General features: G+C 36.7%; 1 protein-coding gene across 3 annotated transcripts; it reads left to right on the top strand.

The window, feature by feature from the left end:
• The first annotated feature begins 1,030 nt into the window (after window positions 1-1,030).
• On the top strand, window positions 1,031-9,028 carry LOC139712687 (uncharacterized). 3 transcript variants are annotated; one of them, XM_071624488.1, is made up of 3 exons: window positions 1,031-1,146; window positions 7,518-7,815; window positions 8,823-9,028. In XM_071624488.1, exons 2-3 carry the CDS (start codon window positions 7,530-7,532, stop codon window positions 8,939-8,941), a joined length of 405 nt encoding a protein of 134 aa, XP_071480589.1. In that variant the 5' UTR covers window positions 1,031-1,146; window positions 7,518-7,529; the 3' UTR covers window positions 8,942-9,028. The 3 variants fall into 3 exon arrangements, with proteins under 3 accessions (XP_071480589.1, XP_071480588.1, XP_071480587.1); XM_071624487.1 differs by lacking the exon at window positions 1,031-1,146 and adding an exon at window positions 2,139-2,215; XM_071624486.1 differs by lacking the exon at window positions 1,031-1,146 and adding an exon at window positions 2,140-2,225.
• Window positions 9,029-15,583: the final 6,555 nt, after the last annotated feature.

The raw sequence follows: 15,583 nt of genomic DNA, 5'->3' as shown, positions 1-15,583 counted from the left end.
ACAACAACAACAACAACAAATAACTCTTCAATGTGTGACCTTTAGCTAGAAAATAAAAAAATGTTATTTTAGCTGAAATAGGGTCATGGCGAAAATCAAAACAACAACATATTTTCCATATATCTCATTTGCATATGCATTTTGCTTAAAATCAGTCTTGTACGAAGTACTGATATGTTTGCCTTCAATAAATAAAGTCGCACTTAGATTTCGAACGACTTTGGTTGAAAAATTCCATTGGCACATGGTAAATTAAATGCCAGTTTGGCAAGTTACGAACGACTGCCTGCAGTTACGCACTATTCTTTAGAAACGGGGCCCACATCATTGATTTAAAAAAAGCCAAACATCTAGTATTTTAATAACTTGTCTGAAACATTGATTTCTCCATAGACAATACTCAGAATAACTGTTTTTGTTTGTACTCAAAATCAATACACAAAACGCGTGTCCGTTTATATGCAATTGGGTCTGGGCTGCCTACGTGCGTCCAACGTAGCTGAAGGAATCTTCGTGGAAGGACATAATTACAGGAAGCGAAACCGAGAGTGATCTAAGAGGCAGCTAGGGGAGTGGACTTATTATTAAAGGAGATTCAGGTTTCAACTTTTTGATGGTGATTAGAAGCCACTTATTGAAATATTAGAGAGCATACATTTCTAACAGGACATTATACTTTATTAAAATAATGGAAATATTGGTTTAAAATTGCTGAGCTAGGCAATCCAAAAACGAAGTAAAACAAAGTAGTCCTAATAAAAGTTGGATCCAACTTTTTTATTAGGCCCACTTTGTTTTGGGGATAACTCAGCCATTTCAAAGCCGATTTCTGTCACATAAACTTTCAATTTCTCTTGGAATCGTATGCCATTTGATATTTCCTGTAAGTGGTTTCTAATTATCAACCAAAACTGTATCATCCCTTTAAAGTGCATAAAGACTGTAATGGGGATGAGGGATATAGGGAAATGTATCACACACACACACAATGACAGCAAGAAAGCTGCCAATGCAGGCATATTGCGCGGTCGTCAGCTATAACACGAACACGAACATAGATCCTACTGTCAAGAATTTAATTGATATACCTGCTTTTTGTGTGGATACGCCGACAGTCTTCACTTCAATCGTAAGAATTTCCACAAGGTATGTGTTTATCTCGGCTCTGAATATCATTGAATTCTCATTCTCAGATTTAAGAGAAGTTCCTCATTAACGATTCACCTTACGTGAACTGTGAGTAGCGGCAACTCCACATTGGTTTGTTCGCACAGAGAGACACACAAACAACTCAACCTACATAGGCGATAACAAGGATATGGATACTACTTTTATTTTTGATTTTTTTTTATTTTAATTTTATTTTAATTTTGAAGATATTTATACCGTAGTGTGCTTACGTGTGAACTGGTAAACGGAAAATCATACAGTTTTACACTAACTATCTATGTAGGTAATAAGTGAGTTTTTTGACTGCTTACAATCAAATACACGAGTTTTCAACGTTGACCTGATTCTATAATGGAGCTGTAAGCTAACGAGAAAACGAGTATCAAAGAATCTTGTCATTTACACCACACACAGACTGTGACCAGTAAATAGTAACTGCTGTTTGGTTGTAATGGATACATATGAAGAAAATGTTCGCTCAGGCATGTTAGGGGAATTTCGAGCTAAAGCAGGCAATCTTATTTGACAATACAAAGGTCCATCTACGCGTATTTTGTGCATCTTCTTCAAGTAGAAGGTATCAAAGTTTAAGTGCTAAATAGGTGTGACTCCTAAAAGAAAGCAAACAATTATTTTCATGCCACACAGAACATCCTAATATCTAGTACACAATGGCGTATACCCGTTTTCTGTGTTTGTGTGTAGCCCTATATACCAAGGAGGTACCAGTACCCCCTTGTTAATACCGAGTGCAATAAACACGCTTCTCATCGCGTTTTTTTTTTTTTTTTTTTTTTTTTGTCCCCATGCGCTGTCAACCGAATATAATGGGATGCTTGATATTGGTATAATTGGGTAGCTTTATCAATAGACTGAGTTGCTTTCACGCTTGTGCGCCAAATGCACTCAATGTTGGGAACTACTACGGGGATTTCCATGTTTGTAATGAATAGTCGGCCACTCCTATACGGCAGCTGCATGCTCACTACACATAGCACGCCATTCTTCGTGGCCTAGCGTTGTCTGCCTACAGGGCATCTAAGCAGTGAGTAAAGGTTTGTGTATGACTTCTAAAACTATGTGTACAATTGTTGGTTTTTTCGTAATTATTCTCTTCAGAAATGTCGAAATTTTCTGTCTGTATTGCGACGAGTTAGTCACTCAGGGATTTTGCTTCAGACCAATTATATTCTCTGCTCATTGGTACTCAGGGCGTGTAGGTGTTTTCAATCGTACCTTTACAACTACTACAGTCACGCCTGGCCATATGATTTTAAATGTCCAACAGGCAGTCTTCATTTTGATTTCAATAAAATTCCAGTTTCCTTTTCACTAAAGGATAATAGTATTCTACATTATAGGAGAATATTATCCTATTCAATAGTGAAATGGAAACTGGAATTGGGAAGTAGGATATTATTATCCTTCAGTGAAACGGAACTGGAATTGAAGCGCGGACATGGCTACATCGGCTGACTTCAGTGAGTAAATGTGGTAGAACTAACATGCAATAGGTTGGTTGAATTTTGTCATCGTTACTGTGATAAATTATTTGAAAGTCACTTACTGTGCGTGTGAACGTTAAATCGTTTTATATGATACGAAACCTTTCGTCAGTTATAAGATATTACTCGTTACTGGAAAAAAACACAAAAATAAATAGATGAAAACAACATCAGTGTAACTTTTGGCTAGTTGCACGTTTTATTGTATGAAACATTTTTTTTTTTATTCTATTTAAATTTGAATTCAAATTAATTTATTAGAAATTTCTGCATTGAATACGTTTTACAAATGGAATACAGTCATTTTTCGACACAATTAAGCATAGTGTTGACATCTAGTTATGATTGAAATTTACGTATACAGTTTGAAGAAAAGAATAAGAAAACGCGTCGATTGTGAACTACTCTGGATGATATGTGACCCTGCACCTCAAAACAAACAAAAAGTCGCCAGACATGAATTTTTAGTTAAGACCATATTCTAAAAGAGCAGACCTTAAGCTTTAAAATGATGTATAACTCAAATCAAATGGACTCTCCTAACCTATCTAAATATTGGAAAGAAAGCACAAACTCAGGAAAAGTGTGAACTGAGAAAAGAGGCTCTGAAGTACAGTGTCTATTCAAGCGCTTAATCTTTACCAAACAGTGCTGGCTGTGCGATGAATGGGACAAAAAACAGGAAGTAAACCACCAGAGTAACAACAATGAAGGGATTATCAGATTAAACTGAAATTAAGCATGCCTCCTTAAAACATTTTGTCCATAACTAATGCTAACTTTCAAAGCAGTAGCACCGTCCTTACAAAAGTTATTAGAGTTGAAAGTGAAGAGTGTGGACAAGGTTTTTTCAGAAATGAAAAAGGGATTCTAAAGACACACCTAATCACACTATTCTACCAAAAATGTTCGAGATAAACTGCTAAAAAAACACACTTTCCTACTCGTTTTATGATACCAAATTTTAGCATAATGTAAAGGAAGACCCTCTCTTTCAGAAAATATGAAAAGTCAAGTTCGGCTAGGTTGACCCACTTCATTTATTTTCAGTCCTCACGCAAACTCAGTGTGTGGGACTTTATGTTCGTTTTGAGGTGCACTGTCACATATATGGTGAAACAAATGATCTGGCTGCCGGAATCATGGCGCATGTATTGGGAGTGTAAATGCAGGAGACTGTCGTCAAATAAGCATATAGCTTGAAGATATGGCAGCCTTCACGAAGAGAGAGAAGGAAAAAACCGGGCAAAACATACACTATGTATACTTCTCGAAAACAAAAGAATAGAAGAGAGAGAGGGAGAAAGAAAAGAGTGTCATTGTTATGCCAATCATATTTCCTTGAACCATCACTTCTACGCAAAACCAGTTTTCAGTAATGAGTCTCTGCAGTGAAATATTCAACCAGTCTTCCACACCCTCTCTGATCGTCAAGAGCGTTTTGACCATTGAAACTCATGAGACAAAAATATCGTGTAAGAAGGTTTACTTTATAGTCCCGACTCCAACACTTTCAACTCATTCATTTGCATAATCATATCAACTTTATCAGACTTAAAGCAGTAAAGAATTTCGACCCATGAATTCCTTACACCTGTGAATAAAATTGACCCTCCCAAGACATGTCTCTTAAAAACAAACAAACATACAAAAAAAAAAAAAACTTTGATGCTAAATACAAAGGACTTTAAAGAGATTTTCCTTTTTTTTAAGTTAACCGCTTTCTGTTTTATCACTTAATTTTACATGAGTCTCCATTGGAAATTAGTTATGGGTGGAAGATACAATTCGTGATGATAATACTGGGGCAGATACGTTAAAAATTGATTAACGGCAGCTCACCCACATTTTACAGATGAAGGTTGGGTATAACATCATTTTATCAAAAGATAAATTGTGACCGTGTACCTCAAAACGAACATAGAGTCGCACACACTGATTTTGCGTGAGGACTGAAAATAAGTGAAATGGGTCAACCTAGCCGAACTTGACTTTTCATATTTTCAGAAAGAGCGGGTCTTCTTTTACATTATACTAAAATTTGGTATCATATAACGGGCAGGAAAGTGTGTTTTTTTAGCAGTTTATCTCGAACATTTTTGGTAGAATAGTGTGATTAGGTGTGTCTTTAGAATCGCTTTTTCATTTCTGAAAAACCGTGTCCACACTCTTCACTTTCAACTCTAATAACTTTTGAAAGGATAATGCTACTGCTTTGAAAGTTGGCATTAATTATAGACAGAATGTGTTTATGAGGCATGCTTAATTTCAGTTAAATTTAATAATCCCTTCATTGTTGTTACTCTGGTGGTTTACTTCCTGTTTTTTGTCCCATTCATCACACATCCAGCATGGTTTGGTAAAGATTAAGCGCTTGAATAGACACTGTACTTCAGAGCCTCTTTTCTCAGTTCACACTTTCCTTGAGGTTGTGCTTTCTTTCCAATATTTAGAGAGAGTCCATTTGATTTGAGTTATACATCATTTTAAAGCTTAAAGTCTGCTCTTTCAGAATATGGTCTTAACTAAAAATTCATGACTGGCGACTTTTTGTTTGTTTTGAGGTGCAGAGTCACAATTTAACGTTAAGTCAAGATAATCTATGATTAACCTCTCAAATCAACTCTAAGTCCACTTAATCTATGATTAACTTTCAAATAAACTTCAAGTCCGTTTTATCGAGAGACCCAGCGTTGAAATCAACTCCAACTTCCTCCCAAATCAACATATAAGTTTTCTCAACCGCTCCAAATCCATGATAACTTTACAGTTGATAAGATATTAACTTTAAGTAGAGACAGTCTAGGTAGACTCAATAATAAGGCAATTTACAGAAGGAAGATGTGTCACACTTTCCTAGTCTAGCTGGGGTGTTGACACAATGTTTGTCTGTTAACTGCTCACTTTCTCTAACATTTAGTTGCGTTTCTTTCATGTAATTATGGTCTTTTCCTTGCATGGAATTCACGATCGGCACGCATTGCTTACGCGACTGCTGCACTCAAACACCCTCGACAGCAGTCTCATATCCCAGCCTGCGCGCCCGGCGCCTCGGCCCACCCGCCCGCCAATCAAGCCATCGCCAGCAAGGGCAATTAAGTAACCGAGTAATGCATATCTTGCCACAGAACACACATGCGATTAAGCCAGTGATTTCTGACGTGCGTAGGCCTACGTAGAGCTAATTCGTCAATAGATAGTTCAATAGTTCAGTAGGCCTTTACAGAAAATAAAGAGTTTAATTCTAGACTCTATAGCACCGAGTACGACAGTAACGTAAGATCTAACGAGTGAATAGGCCTAACGTTATGCCCAAGTAACGTCACAGCGAGTCATCTGTACTTAAACACTGCATGACTAGCGGCGTCTACTAGGTCTAGAATTTCGACATGTAGACTGGCGATCTATTCTTTACAAAGCCGATCTGCGCCGTAGAGGTAAAAACAAGCTACTGTAGTCACCACACCCACAAGTTTCCATAATCCTACATGTAAACACACAAGACTTGAAACAATGCGATGATACACGACCGGTCCTTCACCTTGGACAGTCAGGTATCATATACCTCATATATAGAGTCCTCTCATCTGATTGGTTAAAAGCGGAGTCATGAAAATAGCTGTGCCCCATTTTTGATTTACTGTGCCCGGCACCGGGGCACAGTAAATCAACTGTGCCCTGTAAATAGGTTTGGAGACAGTCGCGACCCCGTACACATAGATCGCTCATATGTACGCACTGGCCAATGATACGACCGCCGCGCATTCGATCACGTGCTGTAAAAGAGACTAGCGGTCACTGTGCCCTGTAAATAGGTTTGGAGACAGTCGCAACCCCGTACACTGTACACATAGCTAGATGATCACTCATATACAACATGTACGCACCAATGATACGACCGCCGCGCTGTCGATCAGCATTGATTACGAGTGCTGTAAAAGACACTAAAATCTATATTTTCGGTATCTATATTTCGGAATCTATATTTTCGGTATATAAAACAAATAATGACTGCTTGATATTCGGGGCACAGTTAAAATTATGTAGGCCATCGGTGATGTGAAAACCATAACCATGCCCTCAGTTTCCCTTCGGGCATAGTTAGGGGTTTTCACATCACCTTGGGCCCATAATTTTAACTGTGCCCCTCATATAGCAGTCATTATTTGTATACTGTACGTTTATATCCAGGCCATACTGTTATAACGTTAGATTTACTGAGATCCTACGTAGTGTGTGTGCGGGATCTTCACGGTACGCGCGTACGCAGATTTTCGTTGAGCTCGATTTTTGCTAGATCTATCGACCTACTTTCTTCAATTCAACGCAAAACTGCGTAGGGCCTATTTTGCGGTTCTGTTGCAAACATACTTCTAATTCAGCGGCTGTAGCGCTAATAATACTGCGTCGCACTAGCAGACTACGCTTCCGTGGCTTGTTGTTTGTTTTGCTTTATGTATTGTATTGTTTTTAAGCAGACAGCAACGGAAACCAGCCTCGTCCTGTTTCTTTTTGTTTTTTGTTTTTTGTTTTGACTAAATCAATGATTAGGTCATGGTGATGAGCTATAACTATAATCGACTATTAAGTCTCTTCGTAAAACGGCAACTTACAATTGATTTAAAGTTATAGCAGATTTCAAGTTGGATAAAGTTTCAACGCTAACTTTATCTTACTAAAACGGGGCCGATGCAACCACTACTACAACTTTCTTGTCATTGTTTTTTAAACGATTTAAAGCTCTAGATCATGAAATACTTCAAGACAAAACTGCTTCTCATCCGGTTCTTCTTCTTTCTTCCTTCCTTTCTTTTTTTTTTCTTTTTTTTTTTTACAATCCAGGTGAAGTAAAACATGGAGAAGGATATTCTAAACGCTCAGTTCCTTCTCCGAATCGCTGGAAAGGTGGATATGGCACAACATAGCGCAACCAATTTCGGCGTCTACCTCGGGTTCGAACAGGCTGAGGGAAGCAATGCCATGATTAGTGGCTTTCTTGTAATGAACCCTAAGGATGCAATCACGAACTTGCTCCATAAATACGTGAATAAATATGGGACGAGGGAAGAGAGTGCCGTAAAGCTCCGCAACATCCTCCGAGACAATGGCGTGACCGCTGCGGCTGAAGTTTTGGAAGACGGTATTAACTTGTTACAGCAACACTACCATTTGTGACCCTGCACAACAAAACCAACAAAAAGTCGCCAGACATGGATTTTCAGTTGAGCACATATTCTGAAAGAGCAGTTTTTTTTTAACTTTAAAATGATGTATAACTCAATTCAAATGGACCCTCCTAACCTATCTAAATATTTAAAAGAAAACACATACTCTGGAAAAGTGTTTACTGATAAAAGAGGCTCTAAGGTATAGAGTCTATTTAAGCTCTTCATCTTACCGAGCCGTGGTAGCTGTGCCGTGAATGGGACCAAAAAAAAAAAAAAAAAAAAAAAAACCCACAGGATGCGAAACTCCCAGCATAAACAATGAAATGATTATCAATTTGAAATTAAGCTGAAATTGATCATGCTCTATCAACACATCTTATAAATGATTAATGGCAACTTACAAAGCAGTATATAGCATCATCCTTTCAAAAGTTATCAGAGTTGAGAGTGAATGGTTGAGTGTGAAAAGGGGACTCTAAGACACACCTAATCACAATATTCTACAAAAAAAAAGTGTTCTAGAAAAACTGCAAAAAACACAATTTCTCATTCGTTTTGGGATTTCAAACTTTACCATGATGTAGATGAAGTCTTGCTCTTTCAGAAAATATGAAAAACTCAAAAGTGGCTATGCTGACCTATCTCACCTATCATGCCTATTTTGGGTCCTGACACAAAATCAGTGTGTGCGACTTTTAGTTGGTTTTGTGATGCAGGATCACATTTAACTTTCTGCACCATTTATTTTCCACTTTAACGTTAGATTAAACTTCACAAGCTTGTCCATTTCGAATGTTTAATTTCTTTCCCTCGGTCATAATGTTGAAGTGAGGTACTGCCAATATATCTTTATATCAATATAACTATATGCAATATTATTATGTTATAGTATCCATACAAAAAGAAAAGATAACAGATATGTTGCGGTCATACACTGTTTCACTGTTCTACTTTAATGTCGCTTATTCCATCTTACCAGAGCTAGTACGAAGGAAAATACCATTCGCCGAAGTCAACGTGCCTGTCCTCCCTTCGCCTCCTACAAAGAGCCCGGATGACAAGTCTCGGAGCCGCGAGAAACCAGTGGCCGCAGAATGAACGGTGAAGAAGTGGCAGGGGAAAGGGTTACACGGATGTCAATCACGTTCGTATCAAAGACTGTTTATTCAGATAATGAAAGCAATAGACCAGTGGCCCGTTGCATAAAAGTTACTATCATGGTAACTTTGGCATCCATTGGTAACTTCCATGGAATTCTTGATTTTGATTGGTTGTGGAGTATTGTTGCCATGGTAGTTACCATTGGATGGCAAAGTTACCATAATTGCAACTTTTATGCAACGGGCCCCAGATCGATAACTGTAAAAGAAAAAAAATTGAGTATCCTGTCCATACTGGTATCATGCTGCATAAGAATAATGGTCAAATATATTGTCACCTTGTCTATTAATATTCTTACAGGCATCACATAGTGAAACATAAATGTTTTGTTGTTATTATTTAGGTGCGTTAATTATACAATAAGGAAAATAAGAAAACTGCTCTTGTGCGAAGAACTCGAAACTTTACAGTACTTCCAAAATAGAACATAATTTATTATTTATAACACATTCATAATAAGTATTTTGACTTTGAATAGCAATATTTGAATCCTGTCAGTGGTAGTTACATTTTTAATTTGCTCAAGGGCAGAGTTGCTGCACTTTTATTAAAAATTTTGGCTTTGAAGAGGGTTTAAAGGAATGTAAACATGGAAAAAAGTAAACAAGAATAGAATTAATGTGAAATGAATACGTGTTTGATCATAAAACACAAGGAAAGGCTTGTTCTTGCATAATCTATTAATGATACTATTGTAACAAGATAGTGACTTCATTGCAAACAAAAAAAACAAAAAAACGCCCACAAGTAGTTATTACATGATAACCTGGTGCTGCTGTAATCTAACACGTTGCACAACACGATCTATGCTAAATGAAAGCTTCAACGAAATTTCTATGAAGAAATGCATGTGCAAAGAACATGCCTGCTTGAAGAAAATATTTCTCAAGAATAGTTCCAGAGATTAAAGAGGGGCGAGTTTTGTGTTGAAGAAATGACACGCCAATACTGTTAGCATCAATATATGTTATTATAAATGCAAGTCCTGCTAAGTTTCAAAGAAGTGATATTCACGCGATTACTTATTTTAGAGAAATTAATAGTAGATCAATGACCTGTATGTGTGTTTTAACATCTATGCATGACACTTCATGTTGCTTGATGAAATCTTGCTGCCAATTTTCTACCCAGTATTTTAGATTGATGGAATAAACACAATTGGAATGAATGTGAGTCATTGTACTGAATATTAACACAAGGCAAAGCGTTGGTTCTTTTTTTTTTCTTTTTGAAGAAGAAGAAGAATTCTGTAAGTCACGGAAAATTATCATCCATCCGATTAGAATATCATTTTGTTCAAACTTCTGGCGATACTAAATTTCATTAACTGGAGTTTTAGTTTCATTTTGTTTGTCATATAAAGCTTCCCACAAACGGCTTCTCTTTAAAGAATGATTATGTTTAATTCAACTTTTTTTTTCTTCACAATGATAGTCCCATGTTAAATAACCTTCAACGAACTTAGGATAACTTAGGATAGGAGACTGATAAAAGATCTCGTTTTGTAAATTGTCAAAAGATGTTTTTTTTTTCTTCAAATATACTAAGGAAAATAGGCCCTACATGACAAGCACTCACCTTGTAGATTGCTAAAAATGCAATGCAACAGGTTAATCCTTACATGAAACGATTAATATGACATCTGAATCAAACACAGCAAAATTAAATTAAAATAATTGAATAGTACAAAAACTAAAGTGTCTCGCTTTAAATTTCAACGAATCCCTTGTGTATAATGAGAATGGATAATCTGATTTTTTTATTAAGTTTGAAGTTAATAATTATGAATACGATGTCTTTCAAGCAAATTAAAACATTATTGATTTTACCAATCCCATGACATAATTTACAATAAAAGCAAGTTAACCTTGTGCTGCATAGCAACAGAGTCCTGCACTGCAGTTCAGCTATAACCATGTAATACAATAAAAACGCTTATATACTATGACTCAAATCATAAAGGGAAATCAAGCTCCGAGTACGTCATCATTTCCCTTTTATTAGACTATAGTAATTCTTTGGGGGGGTTGGGGTTTTTTGAGAGGGAAATTGTTATTCGATTGTCACTAAAGGGGTCATAACACAATTCTAATAACAGTCCTTCGTGGCTTTTTAGTATGTATGTATATAAATATATATATATATATATATATATATATATATATATATATATATATAATATATACATATATATGTGTATATATATATATATATATATATATAGGCGCAACACAGTAGTATTCTACTGTAACCCATCATACATCGCAACATGTATGTATACCTTTCAACTGTATATAATCATATCCATGAATACAGTCACTTGTGCCGATATTAAAATATAAGTTATATCATTACTTTAATCTCTGACAATGGCACACTATGTCATTTTGTGTCTTTGTTTTGATCCTGATGAAATCAAAGCTTGTGAACTAAATGAAGAAAAGAGAAAGCAGAAGCTACGTCTGGACCAGTGGAATTGTGATGTACTCATACATTAGATCAGGCACAGACACATTCACGTGGAGAGCAAGCAAGGAAGACGTGTGACTCCAGCTATGCATGGGATGGGAATGATGCTTTATTAAACTTGCCACGTTGGGCTTTCTGGTATCAGTGAGGGTGAGGGTGCAGTGTTACATAATCAAAGGGGGGGGGGGTACATTCCTGAACGGGTGACTCATATTTATAGTGTGCGTGAGATGCAAGTAATACATCACAGAATAACACTATCTCACGCCTAAAATATCTCCACCACCTGAAAGTTTAAAAGATGACACAACATTTCTAGCATTTATGATACATGTAGATTATTTGCATACATATACATACATGTGTGTGTCTGTATACGTGTGTGTGTGTGTGTTTGTGTGTGTGTGTGTGTATGTGTGTGCGTGTGTGTGTGTATGTGTGTGTGTGTGTGTGTGTGTGTAGGTATACAATGTAGGTATATAAAGCTAATGTTGGTGGCTGCGATTGAGTCAATTTGCTCTGTTTTCTTTCTCTCTATGAATACAAGTGAGCATTTCATTAGTCTTGTACTGTAGCAAACACTACGAGTATCCGAATGGTAATCAGTGTTAGACGTAGTGGTGGCGATTAAAAAGTTCGGTGTCCTGTATGGATTTTGAGGCCCATTAGTAGTTGAGATGCACATTCAATATATGCTTTTACTCGCAAACACAATCAAGAATAAATTGCACTTACAGAAGTATAATGTCATAAAGTCTACACTGGTCAAATTCAAATATTCGTCACAAATATTATATTCTCAGCCACGCTGTGAGCCACAGAAGAGGTGAGAGGGATGGGCCATCATATTCTCCCTAGAAAAGACTCGAATAAAAATATGTGACCCTGCATCAAAAAACAACAAAAAGTCGCCGGTACGGATTTTTTAGTCCTAAAATTGAGCATGTTTATGTTCCCGAACTTTAGCACTATTTAGAAGAAGTCTTACTCATTTAGAAAATATGAAAAACTCAAGATTGACTATACGTTGACCCGTTTCACATATTTTCAGTCTTCACGGTCACAAAATCAGTTAGTGTGCCTTTTTGTTGGTTTTGTGATTCACGGTCACATATGCACCCTAGCTCAATTTGTAAAGGAGTCGATGATGTTGTTTTTTGTGTTTCGAACAATACCCTGACTACCACTGTGAAGCAGTTGCTGTATACTAAAAAGAGAAAAATGAAAACGTCCTTTGTTCACATTTTCTGTGAACAACATTGGAAGTCGCTGCGTTTTGGTTGGTTGAACACAATGTGATGGACCAAATGTACTGTTGATATGGCATAAGGGGATCCAACAATAGATGATAAAACAGCAGCTGCTTCTCAAATAGACTGTCTGCCTTTTGGGACAGACTGTAGTTCATTACTTGTCACTTGCCCCCCCCCCCCACGACACTTTGAGGTTAATTAAAGGTTGGTGAGAGTCATACTGGGGTATATTTACCGGTTCCACTCATTTTTTTTTTCAGAATTGATACACTGTATTGCTTTAGAAATTGTGAACAAAAGGGGGTCGTTGCATTGTGGTTAGATAAGCACATCGTAAAGATGCAGCAAGTATGTCTCGTTGCTATGGCATAATAGGGTCCAATAATTGATGATAAAACAACAGAATCACTTTATTATTCACCAGAAACAGAATAATTTGTAGACCCCATCAATGAGTCTTTGGCCTTTCGAAAAGTGGCATACTCTGGAATAAATCACTCATTTTTTCACAAAGAAGTTACACGATAAATTCACATTGACACACTACCTCACAAACACATACACAAAATCTTTATGATCATTTCACCTCTCGATTCTCAAATCTAAATCTAATATGCATGTTTATATATGTGTGTATATGTAAAGTAAGTTCAAAAATTACATCGTTTTTTTTTCATAAGGGGGAGTTACATTTTTGTTGTGTGTATACATTGTTTTTGTGTGTACGATTGTAACGTGATAACTTTTATGTAAGTGACTCTTGTTATACCATTGATGCAATGTGGGAGAAGACTGCCGTTTTTGTTTTTGTCGTTGCGTTAGTTTCGTTTTTGTTTTTGATTTGTTTTTGTTTTGTTTTTGTTTTGTTTTATTTTTTTGCTGTTAAATACACATGCACATGCCCACTGATATGATGCTAATCTACATTTTTTTTTTCCTGTTTGCATGCAACCTCGGAGAAGTACTACAAAACCACTTAAACCAGCTTGAAGAACATATGAAAGTGCAACTAAAAAGGATATACCAGTGGTGGATCGGGCGGAAGGGGCGGGGGGGGGGGGGGGGTGTCATTTTCTAACAAAAAGAGAAATGTGCTGAAAGTTTTTTTTTTCTTTTTTTGGTTTATTTTGTTTGTTTGTTTGTTTGTTTGTTTTTATGCATCCGAAATAAGTTTACGCTCCCTTTACAGAATTCCTGGATCCGCCTCTTTATACATAAATATTCAAGTATTATGTGACATATGTAGATCCAGCTCTACGCATCTTTCGCCTGCCTCTTTTTAAACATCAGTTTTACAGAAAATAGGTAAGTACATTGATAAAAAAAAAGTTACCTGAAGATGGCGCTCTCCAAAATTAAAGTTGGGCTCAGATCAACCCGTAATGGTACTCATCACTTGTCATGTGAAAATTAAGGCACCATCATCCTATTTCTCATTCACAAAAACTACCTGGAATAAATGGTATTTGGCATATAAGTACTTTCTTTATCATTCGGAACTGCTATGCACTACATAAGCACTTTCAATTATTATTATTTATGGAAAATGAGTCAAATTTTATACTTTTTAAGCTAACCTAACCCCTACAAGCATGACAAGAAATGCTCTGAACAAGGGCATTATTGGCATACGTCTTTAAAATTAACGTGCGTCAAGTGTTGTTTTTACTTCAAAATATATACTAGGAGCCGTTACGAAACCAACAGCTCTGGAGAAATAAAATGGTGACACAACGTATGCTCTTGCACGGAAAATTATTCCTGTCTCATATTTTCCAAGAACTTATAGGGTGAGGGTAAGGGTTGTGATAGGGATTTAGGAGTAGTTTGATCTGAGGATTAGGATTAGGGATTGGGTTATGTTTGTGGATAAATTTTGTTTGTTTGTTTGTTTGTTTGTTTTTTGCTTTTAAAGCCAAACATACATTTTAAGCTACGCTAATAGCGGGCAGATACTTCATAGGAGCAATTGTCGCAGAAGCAAGTGTCGTGAAAAATCAAGAATAGAAGAAGGAAAGAAACAAAAAAGAAGGAAGCAAAATATAATGGAAGACAGAGCACATATTATTGCACTACCTTACACAAAATGTTACATATCCAATGGAACTTATTTGTGGATTCGTAAAATTCCTTTATTTTATTATATTCTATTTGATTTGATTTTCTTTCTTCTTCTTTTTTTTTTTTGGCTGCCATTACTGCTTGAAAAATATTCGCATTTGTTCTTTTGCGTATGCTTCTTTTCGCTTTTTAGTGAGTCAGAAGCCACAACCCATTAATCAGTTTGTAAGTAGATGCACACCATTGACTCAAATAAGCAATGACACGGGCGGACATGAAGCATGGGACGCCCCCTGGTGGTTGAAACAAAATGTGTCGGGCTGCGTTGCGACGTTAAAAAAAGAAGGCACATTGCAAACACAAGCAGGCTGGCACAAAGAAAAGGAGAAAAAATGCGTGAGAATATTTCATTGCTTTTACCTACTTCTCTTTTTCTGTTGTTATTACAATCAAAACAGTGGCAATTTTGCAGAGAACAAAGATATTTTTTACAAAATGCATAAAAACAATCACGCAAGAAACCTTGGTTCTCCCTACCACTTGTGGAGCTCCTCTACCCTACCAGTCCTGGGTTCCCGGAGGAGGCAAAGAGAGATCCGGCAGACTGGCTCAAGGGGAAGGTACGTTCCTCATCATAATCACAACACCAGGAATGTTCAAATATTCACACACTATCAAACCGGATTTCAAAAACTCAATCTTCCATATTTTACCATGGCCCTATTCTTTGGAATACCCTTCTTCCATCAATCAAGAGTAGTAAGACTTTAAGTCAATTCAAAAGGTTTTATAAAAA

Source organism: Diadema antillarum, unplaced genomic scaffold (genome assembly GCF_040938485.1).
Source record: "Diadema antillarum isolate AM-2024a unplaced genomic scaffold, OU_Dant_1.0 seq00001842_RagTag, whole genome shotgun sequence".
Lineage (NCBI taxonomy): Eukaryota > Metazoa > Echinodermata > Echinoidea > Diadematoida > Diadematidae > Diadema > Diadema antillarum.
The sequence above is the reverse complement of the archived record's forward strand: the minus strand, read 5'-3'. Positions and strand labels throughout refer to the sequence as shown.

Coding starts and splice junctions, on each gene's coding strand:
- LOC139712687 (XM_071624488.1), top strand. CDS start 7,530: ATGGAGAAGGATATTCTAAACGCTCAGTTCCTTCTCCGAATCGCTGGA. Junction 7,816..8,822: donor GGCTGAAGTTTTGGAAGACG/GTATTAACTTGT, acceptor CCATCTTACCAG/AGCTAGTACGAAGGAAAATA.